General features: G+C 40.1%; 1 protein-coding gene across 4 annotated transcripts in view; it reads left to right on the forward strand.

The window, feature by feature from the left end:
• dym (dymeclin) overlaps positions 1-20,309 on the forward strand; it is a 191,032-nt gene that overhangs the window by 16,350 nt on the left and 154,373 nt on the right. For all 4 annotated transcript variants that reach the window (XM_008102762.3, XM_008102761.3, XM_062972565.1 and 1 more), the window contains exon 3: positions 6,525-6,717. In XM_008102762.3, the coding sequence (XP_008100969.1) occupies positions 6,578-6,717 (140 nt within the window). In that variant the 5' untranslated portion in view covers positions 6,525-6,577. The remainder of the gene's footprint in view (positions 1-6,524; positions 6,718-20,309) is intronic.

Raw genomic sequence — 20,309 nt, forward strand, 5'->3', positions numbered from 1 at the left:
TAGTTGCCCTCCTTTATGGGGTACTGGTTAGGATATTTAAGAATTCTCTGCATAATAGTCACACCTCTACCCATCTATTTATTTATTTCCAATATTTCTATCCCGCCCTTCTCACCTGAAGGGACTCAGGGCGGCGTACAATTGGCAACAATTTGATGCCGACACCCATGCACCTGCCCCTCAGAACTGCCCCTGCAGCTTTGAGAGACAAGGGTATGAAGTGGGCGAAGGTGTGAGAAATTGCAGCCTTTCCATGGCTGCTGCCAGTTGAGGTAGGCTTTCTAGTTGTGGCTGGCTGGCACATGGACAGGGCCTGCTTTGACTGTCAGCTGTGGGAGGCCTCATAGCAATCAAATTTTTCCCTGTATAATAGTCGCACCCCCTTTTTTTGAAGGAAAAAAAAGAAAATACTACTATTATGCAGTAAAATGTAGTATATCCCACCTTTTTGCAAATAGGACTCAAACAACCTCAGTTCTGGGCTGCCAGTGTATGGTAGGAGTGTGCAGGTTTCGATTCTCCCCCAAACCTAGATATGTTTGTAACAAAGTATTCTTTTTTTTTTTTTTAAAAAAAAAACTGGCTTAAACCCCCAAATCCTTTTGGCAGTGATGGGCAAAATATAAGTTGCATGTAGCCAATCAAGCTATATTTAAGGCCCCCAGGGGTCAAAAACATTGGGAGGGGAGAGAGAGATGAAACTCCAAATGTGCTCCGGTGGGCATAGGGGACATTTATGACATGTTTTGGGCCATGTGTAGATCACTACAGATCCTTTTTTAAAAACAGGGAGTGCACAGGAAATGAACTTTGCTTCAGTTTTGTTGCAAGAAAAACCTTTCCTATACCAAAAATGACACAGGATCCCTTAATACAGTGGTTCTCAACCTGGGGTCCCCAGATGTTTTTGGCCTTCCACTCCCAGAAATCCTAACTGCTTGTAAACTGGCTGGGATTTCTGGGAGTTGTAGGCCAAAACCATCGGGGGACCCCCAGGTTGAGAACCACTGCCTTAATATATGGTGAAAATACACCCCAGAGCAAAACATTATTTGGGGATTTTTTTTTTCCAGGGGGAGTACAGCAAAAGCGTAGACCAGTAGTTCCTAATCAGTGGTCCTCCAGATGTTTGGGACTTTAGCTTCCAGAAGCCCCAGTCAAATTGGCCAACTGTTAAGAATTCTGGGAGTTGAATCCAAAACACCAAGGGTACTAAATGTTGGGATCCATAGTTCTACGCTATAGCTCTTATAACTGACTTCCTTGATATCAGAGGTGGGAAAAATTGTCTGTGGCCTGCATAGTTTTTTTGAAACCTCCAGCATCCTCTGCAGATGCCTGCAGATGCTACCTAAGGTGTGTGGGATGGAGAAATCCTGTCATGTTTTCAGCTGGCCATATAATTTTAGACCCAGGCAGGCCCGTAGCCAGGATTTTGATCTTTTTTTTGGGGGGGGGGGGGTGGGATTTTGGTTTGGGGGGAGAGGGGGCTGAGTCTGAGTGAAAGAGGATCTACCCTAGCAAACCTTTTGTATCGTTATCCCAAAACCCCCATACATATGGGATATATTGAGCATGGTGATCAGATCATGATATGAAAAAACAACCATTTAAATGATAAATGTAAGGCCTTCTCGCGGACTACCCTGATAATTTTTAGGGGGGGGGGGCTGAAGCCCCTCAAGCCCCCCTCCCCCCTGCTACATGCCTGGACCCAGGAAAGGCCTCCAAAATGATCCTTTCCTGGATCTATAGTGGCTTAGGAGGGAACAGGTGACAAAATTGTGTCTCATTTAATGCCACTCTTATTTTTTGCCAAAAACAAATCATGGGAGGGCCCAGAGACTAATGCAGGCATGGGCAAACTTTGCCCCTCCAGGTGTTTTTGACTTCATAGAATCATAGAATAATAGAGTTAGAAGAGACCTCATGGGCCATCCAGTCCAATCCCTTGCCAAGAAGCAGGAAATCACATTCAAAGCACCCACGAGAGATGGCCATCCAGCCTCTGCTTAAAAGCCGCCAAAGAAGGAGCCTCCACCACAGTTCGGGGGAGAGAGTTCCACTGCCGAACAGTGAGGAAGTTCTTCCTAATTTTCAGGTAGAATCTCCTTTCTTGTAGTTTAAAGCCATTGTTCCGCGTCCTAGTCTCCAGGGCAGCAGAAAACAAGCTTGCTCCCTCCTCCCTATGACTTCCCCTCACATATTTATACATGGCCCTCATCATGTTTCCTCTCAGCCTTTTCTGCAGGCTAAACATGCCCAGTTCTTAAGACGCTCCTCATAGGGCTTATTCTCCAGACCCTTGATCATTTTAGTTGCCCTCCTCTGGACACTTTCCAGTTTTTCAGAGGAGGGCAACTAAAATGATCAAGGGTCTGGAGGTTATTAGGAATTGTGGAAGTCCAAAACACCTGGAAAGCCAAAGTTTGCCCATGCCTGGAGTAATGTGATCCCTGCAATCTATCTTCCCTTCGTTTGATCTGGGAAATAATATTTTAGAAAATATCCAATAATTCTAGAAATTAGGGACAACATTAAAGTCAGAGAGATGACAGCTAAGAGCATAGGAAAAAATGTTGCTCAAAGACACATTGAAACTGACTGGCAATGCAAATTTCAAAATGCTTTTCCTACCTGATATGGGAGCTTTTGTGTGTTTATCAGGTGCTTTGCCATTGAGCTATGTCTCCTCTATTTCTCATGCACATCAATGTAGGCAAAATATACGGAATACTACATTTCACAATCTCAGATCCTGGAGACAAATGTGGAGGGTGTCTATAGCTTTCATGCTGTAGCCTTTGAAGTTTTCCAAATGCACTGCTGGAACAGGATGGTCAGTTCAGTGGATGAAGATGACTTGCATAAAGATGTGAGCCCTGCTAAAGCCACATTGTTTTTCTTTAAACCTTGCATCCATTGGATAGGACATGAGGCCGAAAGTCAAACATTTATCTCCTGCTTTTATACCAAATCTTGGAGTGAGAAAAGCTTATTTTTCTCTTATCCTTTTCCTTCTTGAAAACCCCTTGTGCTTTCTTCTCCCGTTGAAGGGACAGCGATTCAGATGACAAATAAGGGCAGTTACTCTGCAATAACTACTCTGTCCCTTGTCACAAAGCAAGAGCTTGTTCCCTTGGCAGGAACACACAGGAGAACCAGTTGGCCTGGTTCCAGACAGCCTCAAAATTGGAAAAAAGCCCACCTAATTGCACACATACATATTTATGCTAAATGTTCTTTTTTCTCTTTCGAAGAAGAAACGTCTGTATCAATGAGTTGTGTGGAATTGAATGACAAGCTTGAGACCATTATATGATGAGCATAATGTAATCTGTTTTCGATAATCATAATTTGAAAATAAAACTAAAATGTGCCCTTGTGACATGTATTGCAGTCTTCCATGCAGGGAAATAGTTCTGCAAATGGAAGATAACTGAAGAATATGGTAGTGCATTAAGCTAGAACTAATGAATTTTCCTTGGGAGGTTGAAGCTGGATATTTCCGAATGATAAATGCACTCAACTGTGTCAAGTGAACCCTAGTCTTCACTACCAGGAATAATTGAATATCTGGAGCCAGAGAAAGCAGTGTAGCCTCCTCAATATGTATGAGGATTGAATGAAAAGTAATGCCTCCACCTTCGTTACTTGGGTTTGGATGGGAATATTTTAATAAATCAAACACAGAAATAATCCTTAGAATATGCTCTTTAATTACCACTATTCACTTTTCTGCATAATCACCAGACAATTGGATACATTTCTGCCAACGATGAACACGTTTTCTGAAGCCGTCACGGAAGAAGTCGACACTCTGTTTCTGCAACCAGCGTCTCACAGTATCCATCGTGTACAGATCTTCTGATAGTGAAGCAAAGCAATAATATGACCCACACATTCTTGTGAAATGCCGATTATGCTTGAAATTTCTCTCTTGAGTGATACGACAGTCGTCCTGAATCAATCTGTCAACCTTTTGCTTGAGAAACTCAGTGGTTGCTGTCACGGGAAGTCCAAAACTTTGTTTGTCACACAAGTCAGATGTTCCCACCTCAACATCTTTAAACTTACTTGCTCAATGGCACACAGTATGCACATCAACACAATCACCATAAACAGCTTGCATTCTCTGATGAATCTCCTTTGGGGTGACATCTTCTGCTGTCAAGAATTCAATGACTGCACGTTACTTAAGTTGCATTGACCGACCGTCTGCGCAGGGTTCCATACTTTGCACTTTAACAACACAACCGTTCAATGCTAAGGCTTCCTGCCTTAGTTATTATTCACTGTCAAATTGACTTGAGCTTATGGCTGCTATAGGGATGAGAGATCCCCAGGAACTACAGTCAACAACAGCTTTGCTCAGGTCTTGCAACTCAGGGCTGTAGCTTTCTTGATTCACGGTGCATCTATGCCATGCATGGGCAAACTTGGGCCCTCTAGGTGTTTTGGACTTCAACTCCCACCATTCCTAACAACCTACCGGCCCAAGTTTGCCCATGCCTGATCTATGCTGTAGAATTAATGCAGTTTGACACCACTTTAACTGCCATGTCTTGATGCTATGGAATCTTGGGAGCTGAAGTCTGTATTCTTACAAACCCTTTAGCCTTCTCTGCCAAAATACAAATCCCACGGTTCCATAGTATTGAGCTATGGCATTCATTCTAGATGTAGATGCACTCACAGTCAGTCCCCCTGTACACATTCTTCCTCTTTCTTTCTTGTGGTTTATCATCTTTTTCAGAGCATCAGGTCATCTCAAGGTATATCCAAGGTACAATAGCCTTAGTTTAGCCATCTTGGCTTCTGTGCCTTATTGGCTCTAAGAGCTATTTATTGCCTTTTTAGCAGTCCATGTTGTTTTGGGAATCGCACCCAGCACCATGGTTCAAATGCTGTATGTTAATTTTCTTCTTGTCAGCTTTTTCACTGTCCAGACCTCAGCACTATTTTGCAGTGGGTGGTAGTATATTCTTAACGTCTTTCTTTGAATGAGTAGCATTATGCTTTATCCGAAATGCATGCTAAAGTAATTACAGTACATGTGTTATTTTCTACAGCAGATCAATGTGACATTTTTTAAAACTTTCATGGGAATGTGTGTGTGTGTTTCAGTTTACATACAGTTAATGTCTTCTATCTTTGATGTCTTTCAAAAAGAAATCAGGAAATGTCTTTTAGTCTATAAAAGTGCCCAGGCTCATTTATTTAAGTGTTTGTGCATCTCTGAAGTGCGGATTCTTGAGGGCTAAGGAGGTTAATTGCATGATCTCCTTCTGTCTCCTTTATAATCCACACTTCTCCTAAGTCCCAATTAAATTTGACAAGTTTTTACACTTTTCTTATAGGTCAGAATACAAGTGACAGCCAAGATTTTGAATTGCTGGCTCCCATGTGTAGAACAAGTAGAAGAGTGATAGGAAAAGACAGTTCACTTAGTTCTGTGTAGTGTTGTGCCATCTTCAGTTCATGTCTGAATCTGTCTTCTTTTACACATGTTTTAATAGTGCAATCTTTTGTTTATCTACAGAGAAGCGGGATCCATTGAATTCAGTGGTACTTACTCCCAGATAGTTTTCAAAGAAGTAACCACGTTAGTTTCATGCAGGTGGTATTTTATCACCTTGTTGATTTAAACTTATTTAGGATACTACTCAAAAGTGCAGTATGTGACAGAACTCATTTTATTGCCTTTGCCTTTGTTAAAGCCAGGACTATGGCGTTCATCCACTAAACATTCGACGTTGACTCCAACTCTATCAATTTTTCTTTTTTCTTCCATAAATGACAAATTTTTATTAGTAATAGCTTTACTGCAGTGAAATTATAGCACAAGGAATTTAATCACTGCCATATGAATCAGACTGATAGTATATTATGTATATTTGATGAAGTATAAAATAATATATGTACCCAGTGGCACAGTGGGTTAAACTACTGAGCTGCTAAACTTTCTGATCAAAAGGTCGGCAGTTTGAGTCTGGGGAGCGGAGTGAGCTTCCACTGTTAGCCCCAGCTTCTGCCAACCTAGCAGTTCAAAAACATGCAAATGTGAGATCAGTTGGTACTGCTTCAGCGGGAAGGTAACGGCACTCCATGCAGTCATGCCAGCCACATGACCTTGGAGGTGTCTACGGACAACGCCAGCTCTTTGGCTTAGAAATTGAGATGAGCACCAACCTCCAGAGTCACACATGACTAGACTTAATGGCAGGGGAAAACCTTTACTTTTACCTTACCTACCTATATTACAGTAAAGATCTATGTTGAAGTTGGGATTTGTACATTTCTACTGACTCATTCCCTAGCTCCAACTGAAATAGCTTCTGACTCAGACTCTGCATCCTAGTTAAATCCAATCCTCTTGGATCTCAGGTTCAGTACCCTAGTTTTGCTTTTCTCAGGTGGTTTGAAGCATTAAATTTGTCTGTCCATCCTCTTTGGTATAATTTTGGGTATATTTTGACGCAAAATGTAATGCTGTTTTAATCCCCCACCCATTTGTTTTGTAGACTTCTCTTCATAGACATGAAATCTTAAAGAGAACAGACCAGATAATAACGAGATGGGAGCAGCAAGCAGCAGCATTAATGAGCTTCCGGAAAATGAATACTTAAAAAAATTATCAGGACGAGAGGCAATCTCAGAGAATGACCCATTCTGGAATCAGCTGCTTTCTTTCAGCTTTAACACCCCAACAAACAGGTAAGATGTTCAGTGGATATATAAAGATACTCAGCTAAAGCAATGGCGATTTAAAGGTGTTCAACATGTTTTGGCTGCCAGGTGTTTGTCTTTAAGGCTGGACTTTCTAGCTTTTTGCCTGCAGATGGCACCTCTGTCTTTACAATCTCAGAACTAGCATGTAGCTATTGTGCTCTTTGCTCATTCAAATCTTACTTGCTATAGCAAATAATATTCTGGTTTTACCTTTCAGCAGGTAGAAGGGAGGTAAAGACAGTGGCATAATAAATGGCCTTTTCTCTCTTGTTTTGTTATTTAGGTGCTATTATGGCATTAAGATCTAGCCACATCTTCCCGCTCCACTGGTTACAGCATTTTCTTTGTTTTTACCATTTGTGTAGTAAGCTCCTTCTGCTTGTTCCAAAGTGAATTACAGTCTTCTTATACAATTCTGGAACACACCTGCTTCAAACGGATCTTTGTAGAGACAGACCCAAGCAGCAGCTGCAGTCATCTTTTGCTCCATATTATTAAGGAGCTTGTTCTGTAGCTGTGATCAGCTGAGGCAATTAATTAACAAAGGTTTTACTTGTATGCTCAGGAACTAATAACATTACTTAAAGAAGAAGTATCACTTGTAAGTCACCTAGGAGGTGATACCTAGGTCTCAAACAAATACAACTTTGTAATCCTCAGAATCCATTCCTTTAGAAGATGGCCATGAAGGAAGTCCTGGGTTATTTATTATTTGTTCTGTTCCTGAATTTCCATATGTTTTTGATAGCTGCTTACAGTGAAAGCTCTCTTAAGCTTTCTAGTTGACAGTGGTTTCCTGGAAGAAGAGAGATGAAGTGTGTTGCAAGAGATATGTACCAGAGGCTGCAAAAATACATGTTGCAGTTGGCCTTGGTATCTGTTGGGGTTTGACTTCAGGATCCCTGTAGAATAGATACTAAAATCAGTGGATGGTCAACCTTCATTATATACAACGGCATAGTAAAGTGGTGTCCCTTATATAAAATGGTAGAATCAAGTCTTGTTTTTTGGAATTTTCAAAAATATTTTCAAGCCATGGGTGTTGGATGCAGAACAATTGGTAGTTGTTTTTTGGGGAATGAGAATTGCTTGGGTTATGTAATATGATATCCTGAACACTAGATGGTGCTGCAGTATGACAGCTCAGCCACTGTGCAGTATATCACATTACAGTAATTTAACAGAGTATTTCAGCTGTGAACTAAATTTATTATGTGGGTTCCACTTCCATGCAGAAAACAGGGAAGGAGTATACTATACTTATGTTCTCAAGAATTATGGTAGTTTTCCTGTTCATTTTGCTTTTGTGCTGACGCTGGGAGGTTTGAGTGGGCACAGGTTCCCACAGAGGGATAAATATTGGTGGTGAGAAATTCATTATTCACACATCAATTTCTTATTTGTCATTTATCAGTCAACCACAGTATACATTGATATTTGAGCGGGCAGACTGTGGTTTGCATAAACCATAGTTTGACTGAAAATCAGGCTTGTGAAATCAGTTCAGACTCTGATTTACAGCCTTGGTTTGGAGGCGGAATATAGTTTCCTATAGCACCAGAAGTCATTGTTTGAGGAGAGGGAAGCAGATGAGAGTATAGGGGAAATGCTCGTTAACCTAGTACTAAAGCTTAGTTTGTTTTTATCTATTTTTCCATTGGAGTTTTTTGTAGTGCCTTGCAAACCAAGTAGCTTGGCCTGCACAATTTGAAAGAACCCGTGTATTTATAATGAGGTTGAACTTTTCTGCATGAAACTGCATGTTTTGATTTATGGTGCTCATCAGTTCTGAGAATTATCCTTTTATTCAGTTGTAAAGCTGAATCTTGGAGGGATTATGTTCAGTTGTGTATTTTTGACTGAACAAAAATGCTAATCCTTCTGTGATTTTCATTTCATAGGGTTGTCAAAGATAGCATCTTCCCCACTTACTTAAGAGAAACTGTTTGGATTGGGGATAGAAATCTTTGTTTATGCCTTTCTCACGCACAACAATAAAACATTTCTTAAGTTTCCTTGTCATTGGGCAAAACAAATAATTTTTGCACATTTTTAATTGTTTGTATTACAAAAAATTTCAGCGAAAATACCATTTGTTTTGTAATCGAATAAATGCTGTATAGTAACATTTTTAATTTTAAAAATCTAGAACTATGATGGATTGCTGTTTTCATTCTTACATGGAATGAAAAAAACATCTCATGACATCTCATTAACAATTTTATTTTTGATGAGTTGTCTCAACCTATCAACACACTTTTACTCAAGAATGTTTGCAAATATTTATTGTACCTCCAGTGTAGACTTGCATGTGCTAATATCATTTGCATCTTCCTAACACATTTGTGCTCGGTCTTCATAACCATGTGCATTTCCTCCCTCTTGTACCAGTTTATGATTATGTAAGAAAATATCAAAGCTGCTTTGAGCATTATTCCATCATAGGAACCCTCTTAAGGGGTGAGGTAGGTCTTTGATTCATGCTGCCAATGTTTGCATTCATGCTAACAAATAACACTTGCAGTGATTTTCCTTAGTGTTCAATTGTTCCAACTTTTTTGAAGGAGCTTTGGGGTCTTAAGCAGATATGCCAAATTTGATTACAATGTATTGGGAACTGCTCCGTTATACAGGGTGTTTGAAAGAGAACTCCCTGGTTTCCATTGAAAGTAAATGGAAACTAGGGAGTTCTTTTTCAAACTCTCAGTATTTTGTTTTTCATTCCAGGCACTGTCAGTTGAAAACTTATGTCCCTTTTTTTGGGAAAATATTTGATATCACTGCTAGGATGGTCAGGGGATTGCAAATTCCTTCCTCCTGTTTGTTCTTAAGAACAAAAGTCTATGTGTTAGTAGTCTAGAAACAGCATTCCCTGGGACCACATTCCCCAATGCCAAGTCCTGCTGATGTTTTAGATTGTTATTTCTGTGAATCTTTATCAATGTCAAACTATTTTTTTGGGCCAGAACATTTGTAGGATACAATTTTAGGATTAGACCGCACTAGGAACTTGGAAAAACACTTTATTTTTTCCACCTTCCAATATAATTCTCAGTGGATTCTTTGTAGTTGACTTGTTCAGTGGTGTTGTGTTCATTTTGAGTATTTTATTTCATTGTTTACTAAGGAAGCTTCCACCTTTTACTTGTTACTCATTCTTCCATTTTTAGAGGTAAAGTGGGCAATTTGTTCATATATGGAGTGTGAATTTAACACTGTCATTCTGCACGCTATTTTTTTCTATGAGATATTCTTCAAAAGTCGTGTTTGCTGGAAAACATATGCTTCCCCTCTCATTTTACTTTGTTCATTTTCTCTGAGTTTGGTTGAAGAACTATGCATGTGAGATATTTTAAAGGTGGAGAATACATCAAAGTGCCTTAAATATTGGCAATTGTTTGGAAAAGTGAACACACTAATTTACATCCAGCTTTTACATGTTCCAGTAACTTTTCTTTAGTATGGTCTGTTAAAATACCTACATTCATTCCTATTGGAAGAGTTTAAATAATTAGGCTAATTTGTGTGAATCTGTGTTAGAGAGAGAAAGGTTAGAGGCTTAACATAAGCAAGGAGTGACTCACAGTTATGAAAGTTATTTCACACAGCTCCTTCATTAGCTTTGTTTTGTATGCAAGTATACCAATTGCCATAAACCTGGACATGTTAACAAGTCCATGGCTCAGTAGAGAAAGACTGCTTAGATGGCTCTTGCTTAAGATACATTTGTCACATCTGCCTATGTTTTAGTGGCAGAAGAGCAAGGGATGTGTGAGAAAGGCTTAAAGGAACTTTGATACCTACTTTTCTGTAGAGTATGCTGGGGAGACTCAAGTACAGTTGGCACTTCAACGTTTGCTGGCACTTCAAGATTTTGTGGATTTGATTAAAGTTCTCTCTCTAGGTCCTCCATGCGACTCTGTGATCAACTTCTGCTGGATTTTGGTCATAGACATATAGGAACCTTTAGGTCCCTCTAGTGCAGTGGTTCTCAACCTGTGGGTCCCCAGGTGTTCTGGCGTACAACTCCCAGAAATCCCAGCCAGTTTATCAGCTGTTAAGGATTTCTGGGAGTTGAAGGCTAAAACATCTGGAGACTCACAGGTGGTCATAATGTTGTGCTGGAAGACCTCGAAATTCCCAGAGAAGTGTTCTCCCATTTTAAAAACTGCCACATTTTTTAAACCTGAGGTTTTGAACATATTTTTATTAGCAGTTTTTCACTATCACAGAAGTCTTATGTCCCTAACCAGAGTGAATGCGAAGAGCTGACTGTATACACAGGCAAGGCAGCACCTTTAGTAGGATAATCCTTAGGCCTTGCTTTATTTTTCTAGTGTAAGGTGGAAAAGAGTTTGCCTTGGTTTCAGTCACTTGGTTCTTTACATTGCAGCAGAAGGACAATTAGTCGTTGTCTGCAATAAAAATGCAGAAATGACAGTAGGACTGGTAGGATTTACCTTGATGTGCCAAGCAAGTGGAAGTGAATTTAAAACTCTTCTCTTCACACCAAAGTTGGGAAATGTTGCTAAAAGTACTGCAAGGCAGGATAAAATTTTAATGTCAGGCTCTTAATTTTTGCTTGACATTTTTATGCCACTTGGTTTCGTCAGTGTTGTGAAACACTTAAAATGTAAGTTGTCCTATAAGATAGTTATCATAGACTGTGGAAAGATTTCCCAAGAACAGCACTTGAAAGCAGTCAGTTAACATAAGGATTATTCTGCACAAAGGATATAATAGCATAATGCATATGTTGGGCAACACATACACAAGTTTATGTAAAAAAACTTTTTTTTCTTTTCTTCCTTTTTCTGACTATGAGTTATTTCTTTGCTGGATCCTTCTGGGATTTTTTTCCAATGAAAAAATTGGCTTTTTTGGCTTTTAAAGAAAAAGGAAGGGGCATTGGTGATTATAAAATTCTTTATTTTGCTCCTATAAATGCAGTTTTAAAGGTAAAGAGACCTTGCAATACATCATCGACTCTAGTTCAAATAAACATATGAAACAGGGGATCTGTTTGTTTGTCTCTTCTGCTGTCCTCCCCCCCCCCCCCCAAAAAAAAAAAAAATTACAGCATACAGAAACATCTTTGGCTTTTGTTCCAGGATTTTGCCAGGTGGATCTGTGCCAAGTGTATCCTTCCTGCAGGAAGTTGACCAGGTCTTTAATACAACCTTTGACTACTTTGGCTTTGGGCTTGCTTCAGATTCCAATATCTTCTGTGCTATCACAGTTTTACGGTTTTAGTGGTTTTTATTCTATTGTTATATGTTGTTTTGATATTTGATGTGTACATTTGCGAGGCATTGAATTTTGCCATTGATTATGCTGTGAACCTATTTAAGCCCCCCCCCCCCCGGTGAGAAAAGCAGTATATAAATGCAATAAATAAATAAATACATATTTAAATAAATAAATAAATAAATGTAAGAACAGATGTATATTTTTGTCTCTCTCTCTACCCTGTCCCTCTCTCTCTATATATATATGTACACACACACTCACATTCTTTACAACTTAAACATAATACTATAAGATCAATAATAAAGCAATGTTCAGAATCATGTATTGTACCTATAGTAACATTCCTTAATGTATGGTCTTCTCTAGCAGAAACACTTTAAAAACTTTCAGTTTAAAAAAGTGAGAAAAAATTGAACTTCAGTAACCTGTACACAGATATATAAATTTAGACATTTTAGTCAAAAAATCAACATAAACTTGAGGCTGATTGATCAAGTCAGTGTGAATACGGTGCCTGAACTCATAAAAAAGGAACCATTCTCTTCTTTGTGTAGAGTGGTTTAAGCATAGTCCTTCATGGGAGATCCATAAAGATCACCTACCCTTCTCTTTAACATTGGCACTACTTCTTACATTTTTAACGCCTCAATGGGAAAATGGTGATGATGACAAGGAGTAGCTGGACCCCTGAGACAACACTGGTACTTTCTCCTCTCTCTCCTTAACTTATCAATGGGTCATTATGAAAATCCATAATTTTGGCCCCCAAACCTGCCCTCGACTTATATATGAGTTCAATTTGTGCATAAGTACTTGCAGTAATGGCTAGTTTGCTATCCATATATCATAGCCAACTTTTAAAAATTTACTCGCACAATATCCCCTGCCCCCATAAAACTGGAAAGGCTCTCAGTCCTGCAAATCAGAGACTGAACTGACCTTTTTGCTCCTTTAGAGTCAAAAAGCATCAGGTTCATGACTCTGATTGTATGCTTAAGGATTTACTCTCTCTAGCAGGCAAGCTCTTGCCATCTCCTATGTTTAGCTCCTTTTTTGCATAATCTGTTTATACCCCTGGCACCTCATTTTTACTTGACCTCTGCCTGACTGGAAGCATTTTTTTAGCATCAGTATTGGAAAGATGGTGAAGGAAGGCTGGAAAAACACCGAATGTTGATGACAGGTTACAGCAGCATGTCTGTAGTAAGCAATGAAATAAAGCATAAGCCAGGAAAGAGCAGGTTTTTACTTCTACTATGTATGTGCCTGCCCACAGCAGGCAAGGCAAACAGCAGCTGTTTCCTTACTGAGCATCCAACAACAGCAAAGCAGTAATAATGGGGAAAGCAGATAACCTATTTAACCAGGTAACCTAGCATGCCAAAGAAGCAAAGTGGTTCTCAACCTGTGGGTCCCCAGATGTTTTGGCCTTCAACTGCCAGAAGTCCTAACAGCTGGTGAACTTGCTGGGATTTCTGGGAATTGTAGGTCAAAACACCTGGGGACCCACAGGTTGAGAACCACTGCTCTAGAAGGTTGGCCACCAAGTTGGAAATAATAAGAAAAGTAAAGGCTGGTGGAAGAAATGTATCTCTTGATGCTCAGTCAACCCTACATATTCACAGATTCTGCATCCTGAGATCCAATCAGCTGTGGGTTGGAAATACGTTAAAAATCCAAAAAGCAAACATTGATTTTGCCATTTTATATAAGGGACATCATTGTACTACACTACTGAGACTTGAACAATCATGGATTTTGATATCTGGGTCAGGATCCTTTCAGATACTTAGGGTCTACTGCATTTTGAAAGAAGCCTTCAACTAGCCTCTAGAACAGGCATGGGCAAACAGGCCCCTCTGGGTGCTTATGCTTGCCCTCCTGATTTTTTCTGTCCTCTGGGCATAAGGAAGCAGTGGTCCACTGCATTGTTGGGGAAGGAAGGCATGTGGTAGCTGGAAGGCATCTGGAGAGCTCTCAGCCGCTGCATGCATTCCTCAGGCTCTCCTCCCAACATAAGGATGGGGCGAGTGGCATAAGGATGTATTTCTACCCCACTCTTAAGATCATTGCTGCTTGCTGGCCCCTTTTAACAAAGGCAATTCACTCACTTGGACATCCACCTGCCCTTAAACCTACCTGCCCACTGCTTCACTCACTCATCCACACACTTGGATGCCTGTCTTCTGTCTATCCGTCCACCCGCCCGCCGGAAGACCCACTAACCTCCTTCATTCACTCACATATCCACTTACCCATTTGTCTGTCCGTCCATCCACTCGCCTGCCCAAAAACTTGCTCGCCCACACACTCACTCATTCAGAAGTGGTGTTTCTAGAAGAGGTGGGCGGAGGATGGAGGGTTGTGGGAGTGAGTGCGTGTGAGAATGCATGTGTGGACGAGTGGGACTTTGGGCAGGTGTGTGGACGGGTGAGCAGATGGGCATCTATAGCGGAGAGGCTGCCTAAATCAAGGGTGCAGCTATTGTGTGAGGAAACTCTAAATACCAAAAAGGAGTGTGTGACTATTATACAATGGTGCCTATTATGCAGTGGAGGACGGTATGTTATTGAGATGAGAGTACTGATCTAGTACTGTGTGGTTTCTCATGATTCAATTTGTTTTTGAACACCAAGAAGGGAATTGTCTTTCTGTGAAGTCTGCAAAAGGAAACACTCCAACCAAGGTCATCAGAATGGCAGATTATTGAATGAGGAAGTGGGTAGCTCACAATTTGGAGTGTATAGCCATTGTGCCAGTTGAAGGCAACGTGAGTTTTTATTTTAAAGGAGATGAAGAGGTATTTGTGCTGAGTACTATATACGCAGAGAATAGGTTCTTTAGTTTAAAAACATTATGTTCTAGGAAAAGTCTGCATCTTCATGACAGGGAGCCAGCTGGACTGTTTTAAAATGTGGAGGAAATTAGGGAAGTCCTGACTTTCAGATGGAGAGAATGGTGATGTGTGTAGTGTTGTGTAGCATTCATTCTCCTTTCTTTTCCCTCTTACCATTTGTTTTTAATTATGACTGTCTGGATCTTGGGTAGAGGAAAAGAGACCACCTTGGAGATGAAGCTCTTACACTTCTTGTGCGTAATCACTGGGACACTTTTGACTTCCCAGCTCTGTATTAATATTGCACCACCCCTTGCCCTGCATGTGTGTGATCCCTATAAACGAATACGTAGCGGCCATGGTCAGCAGGTGACCTTTCTAAGAAGAAAACTGCATTCCTTTTTCTAATGGTCTGAGCATCATGGACAGATAGGATTCTCAGGTGTCTTGTTTTGTGTGGGATGTCTAGTATTTGGGAACTTGAAGACTGCTTGTGTATTGTATAAATGTACGGTAGGCACTTTACTTAGGCAGATACAGGATGGGTGACACCTGTCTTGAAACAGTGGATGTGAAAGGGATCTAGGAATCTTAGTAGACCACAAGCTGAACATGAGTCAACAGTGTGATGTGACAGCTGAAAAAGCCAGTGCAATTCTAGTCTGCATCAGTAGATATATACTGTCTAGAATAGATCATGGAAGGTAATAGCCACACTCTGACCTGCTTTGGTTACGTATCACCTGGAATACTGTGTCCAATTCTGGATGTTGGAATTGACAAGCTAGAAAGTGTCCAGAGAAGGGTGACCAAAATGATCAAAGGCTTGGAGAAAAGAAGGTGGAACATGATAGCCATGTTTTAATATTTGAAAGGATGTTATATTGAGGAGTGGGCTAGCTTGCTTTCTGCTGCTCTGGAGCTGGGACATGGAGCAATGGATTTAAATTGCAGAAAAAGAGATTCATTAGGAAGAACTTCCTGACAGAGCTGCTTGAGACTGGAATATGCTTCCTTGTAGTGTGGTGTCTTTTAATTTTTTTGGAAGTTTATAAACAGAGGCTGAATGGCCATCTGTCGGGAGTGCTTTGCTTGTGGTTTTGCCAGTTCCTTCCTTTGACTTATAGGCTTCAGTGTCTGGTATTTTTGATGGTCTCTCATCAAAGTACTAACCACAGCTGATCCTGCTTAGCTTCCAAGATAAAATGAGATTTGGTGCCTTTAGGGCATTTAGCCTTAATCTTTCCTCTACATCTGTATTAATGTAATTCGGATTAGAACACAGCTACAAATATAGTTATATGCTCTTAGCAGTTTGCATTTACTTTCTTGTCTGTTTTCTGTGTTATTCTAGTTTCCTTGGAGCTTTTACCAACTCAAAAGGCTAGTTTGTTGAGTCTCATTCTTATAATACTTTCCTTTGAAGGTGAGTCGGGCAGCCAGACCTCCCTGAAATAGATTTGCTTTACATCCCAATTCCCTGGAGCAGTTTGCACTTTCGCAGGCACCTCTTGTACATCATACGAGCAAGAGATCCTATTGAGAACATTGGGGAATGATATATAATTATCCCATGAGTAGGCAGACAGGGAATGTACTAAAACACCAGTGCATGAGTACATGCTTGTGCTTCGGGACAGCTCTCAAGTGGATTTCTGCAGTGAGTGTACGCTGACCTTTTTGCCGTGGTTTTTTATTGCACAAACTGGGTGGCAATCCGGCTGCCCTAATCCCGGCAAGAGATGAGTTGCCAGAGCTTCTTAGCCCTGGCTTTATCCCAGACTCCACTTGCTCTAAGTGCTGTGTAATGCGGAATGGTTATTAGCATCAAGTAATGCTGTTTATGGCAAGAAAAGATGCAGGACGATAATTTTCGGCACTGCTAAGGGCAGCTTTACACATTTTCATTCAGTTGAGTTCACACTGAGGGGAAAATGGGAGCCACACTGTTTGATAACAGCACAAGGGTTTTGCTGTTTTTGAAGCAGCAGTCTCTAAACTTGGGTAAATATACAGGTGATTGAATGATGGTTAGTTGGGAAGGGACGGCAGTAGGATATTTTCCTAGACATGGTAGGTTGTTTTACCTGTTTGGGTAGATAGCACATCATAGTGTACGTGAAGCAGTCTAAAGAAATGTTCATCTTGTTTGACCCAGCTCTGGTTGATGAGTTTTCTCTCGTAGCTTGTTTTCTTCTTTTGCCATTAACCAACAGAGACAAAGCAGCAAAAGCTAGCTTAAAAACCAGACATGCTACCCAAAGAAGGGTCTCTGGTCTCCAGACAAAGCTCTTCTTGGTGTTCTAGGAGCATCATGTTGCCCTAAGTACATTTGATCCTCCACATTTCCAGATATAACTTCTGCTGATTTGATTAATATGATCTCTCTAGGAGATGTCCATCATTGTAACTCAATAGTCAACTTTTAGCCTTTCTCCCTCATGGTTTTTCCATTTTTGCAGGGGTTCTAGGTCCCTAACCCCAACTAAAGCAAATGGCCTACCGTAATCTCCACACATATTGCCTGATTTTAGCATTTGATTTCATGATGATGACAATAATACATTTTTTATTGTCTGCCTCTCCTTGTGGCTCAAGGTGGGGTATAGTATGGATAAACACAACACTACTAAAATACATATAACTAGAGACACACTAGTGAAACAAAAATTAAAATTCACTAATAAAATGTTACATAGATTGGGTCCCTGGCCATGTACCTTGTAAGCTTCCACTGCCCTACTGACTTTCTCCCCAGTTTGGTTCACAGCTAAATTTTTGTGTTTAGTGCAGTTTGTATGAAATTTGTCTGAAATTTGGTTTTTGAACATGACATTTGACATAGGAATATGGTGGAGTCTCTTCCTCTGGAGGTTTTTGAACAGAGGCTGGATAGTCATATAATAGGAATGCTCTGTGTTCCTGCATGGCAGACTGAGTTTCTTCCCATTCTATGATTCTGTGACTCTCTCCTTTGAGAACTTCGGCCTTCTTTTTCAAAAGCAGATTTCCTTGAGCAAAAGATAGGAAGTGTGTGGAATAGATCCAAACGGGAGCCAGATGACGGTTGCGTTGGTATCTCCAATGCTTGTGAATGGAACATCAAATCTCTTGCTTGGCAGTCTGTTTCTTACTAAGACTGGCAGGAGCAGCTGAAATCATACAAAATGAGCATATGCCTGCAAATTCAAGTTTTTCTCACAGTAAAATCTTGATTGTGCCTCCAAAACAAAATTAACTCATTACAGTCATCACCACTTTCTACTTCACTACTACTGTAATAGCTCTTGCTATTGTAAATTTCACCTCTCTCAAATTGCTGCCTAAAGGCCATAGAGTCCAAGGGGCTCATTACAGTTACAAGGTATGGGAAGGCAAAAGGTGGAATAAGCCTTTTGTCTTTTGAGGACTTTGAGAAATAAAGGGGTATAATTTTTGGAGGAGAGTTGCTGCTGGTATCTATGAATCTTCTCTTGCTGATTTTGTACAAGTCACACCACATACCTTCAGGCATCAAAGAGGTTTTGAAAAGAAGAGTGATCTTTTGCTTTCTTTGGATGAGAGAACTATACTGGACGTCTACTCTAAATCCCTCTGCACACTATTTATTAGTCCTCCATGTACAAGGGATTTGCCTCCCAGACACTCCCAATTAGAGTGATTTAAAAAGAGAATATTTTATTGAATAATGTTGCTCGCACCTTTCAAAATATGCCATTTTCCTAAAGTGATTTAAATACTGAAATGTGTAGAAAAATAAATACAAATCAACAAACTTTTTTAAAAAATTGATCAAATACAAATTCATTCTACTGTTTTCAATTAAAAGCAATCTAAAATAATAAAAAAAACAAAGATAGGTTAGTTGTCCATACAAAGAATCCCAAAATCTCGTTTTAAGTAATAGTCAACTCAAAGATAACCAGAAAGGTGCAAGCTTTCCATATCTTCAGTGGGGAAGATCTTCTACAAAACATGTTTTAGTGGGGGAAATTGGGTGGGGGTTGACTTGATGGTGAAATCGTTATGTCTATGTGATCAGAGCCTTATGATGAAAAAGAATAGGGCTGGTTTGTAGACATTCAAATTAGGCGTTAGTGAGCAATCGTTTTTTTCTTTTCTTTTCTGAGTTATACATGGGACTGTCCCTGAGACTGCCTGGGACAATACAGAACAACCTGTTGTCTACCCCATGTCCTGTTTTCTCTACCTCAGTTCACTTTAAGCTCCAGTCTCATTATAAGATACTAGAGACTTTTGAAATGCTCTCATAGCAACATTATACTAATAAGGATTTAGCACCAACCTGAAAACAAATCAGGGAGAGATCTGATAATGTCTCCCATAACACATCTAGCTGGAAAATTAATGCAGTTTGACATCACCTTAGCTGCAGTGATTCAGTGCTTTGGATTTCATCGGGGACTTTATGACAGATATGAGTACTGATTGCAGTTTTCTGACAGGGTTGTACTGTATAGGTCTAGGTCCCATCCCCTTCTGTCTATCTGAATGAGGTACAGTAGAGTCTCACTTATCCAACATAAACGGGCCGGCAGAACGTTGGATAAGCGAATATGTTGGATAATAAGGAGGGATTAAGGAAAAGCCTATTAAACATCAAATTACATTATAATTTTACAAATTAAGCACCCAAACATCATGTTTTACAACAAATTTGACAGAAAAATCAGTTCAATACACAGCAATGTTATTTAGTAATTACTGTATTTACAAATTTAGCACCAAAACATCACAATGCATTGAAAAGATTGACTACAAAAACATTGACTACTAAAAGGCAGACTATGTTGGATAATCCAGAATCTTGGATAAGCGAATGTTGGATAAGTGAGACTCTACTGGAGTGTGCAAGGGAATGCATATGTTCCCCTTCCCTCCTCTTTCTCCCTCATCCCATTCCTATCTCATTCCTCCCATTTGCCTTTGTCTGAGTGAATGCCTGTGCCATGCCACCAGCTTGATTTATTCCCACCGACCAAGATTTGATTGCTGACTAACTCTGACTTAACTGAACACAAACTCAGGTTGAACACTGATGTTATCTAAATCCCTATTAAAAATGGAATAGGGAAATTGTAAATAATCTGTTAGTAATTACATCCATAGAGGTTAAATCCACAAATGTGGAGAGATGGATGCAGTCCGATAGATCTGGAGGATGTGAAATAAGCTATGAAAACTACCCTATACACTCAAGTATATGCCGACCTCATGTATAAAATGATGGCAAGTTTTGGGCCAAGGTTATGGATTTGAATATGATCTGTGGATAAGTCAAGGCTCATTCTTCAGAGAAGAAAATGCACTCATGTCTCCTCAGCAGGCCAGCTACCCTTGGAAGCAACCACTGCCATTTTCCTGCCCAGACTTCCAAAAAGATCTGAAATGGTGACATGGCAAAAGGTAGAGGAGGTCATTCTGTCATGGATGGCTCAGAAAACGAGGCTAGGGAGAGGCTGGTGGAAGG

Source organism: Anolis carolinensis, chromosome 2, assembly GCF_035594765.1.
Source record: "Anolis carolinensis isolate JA03-04 chromosome 2, rAnoCar3.1.pri, whole genome shotgun sequence".
Taxonomy (NCBI): Eukaryota; Metazoa; Chordata; class Lepidosauria; order Squamata; family Dactyloidae; genus Anolis; species Anolis carolinensis.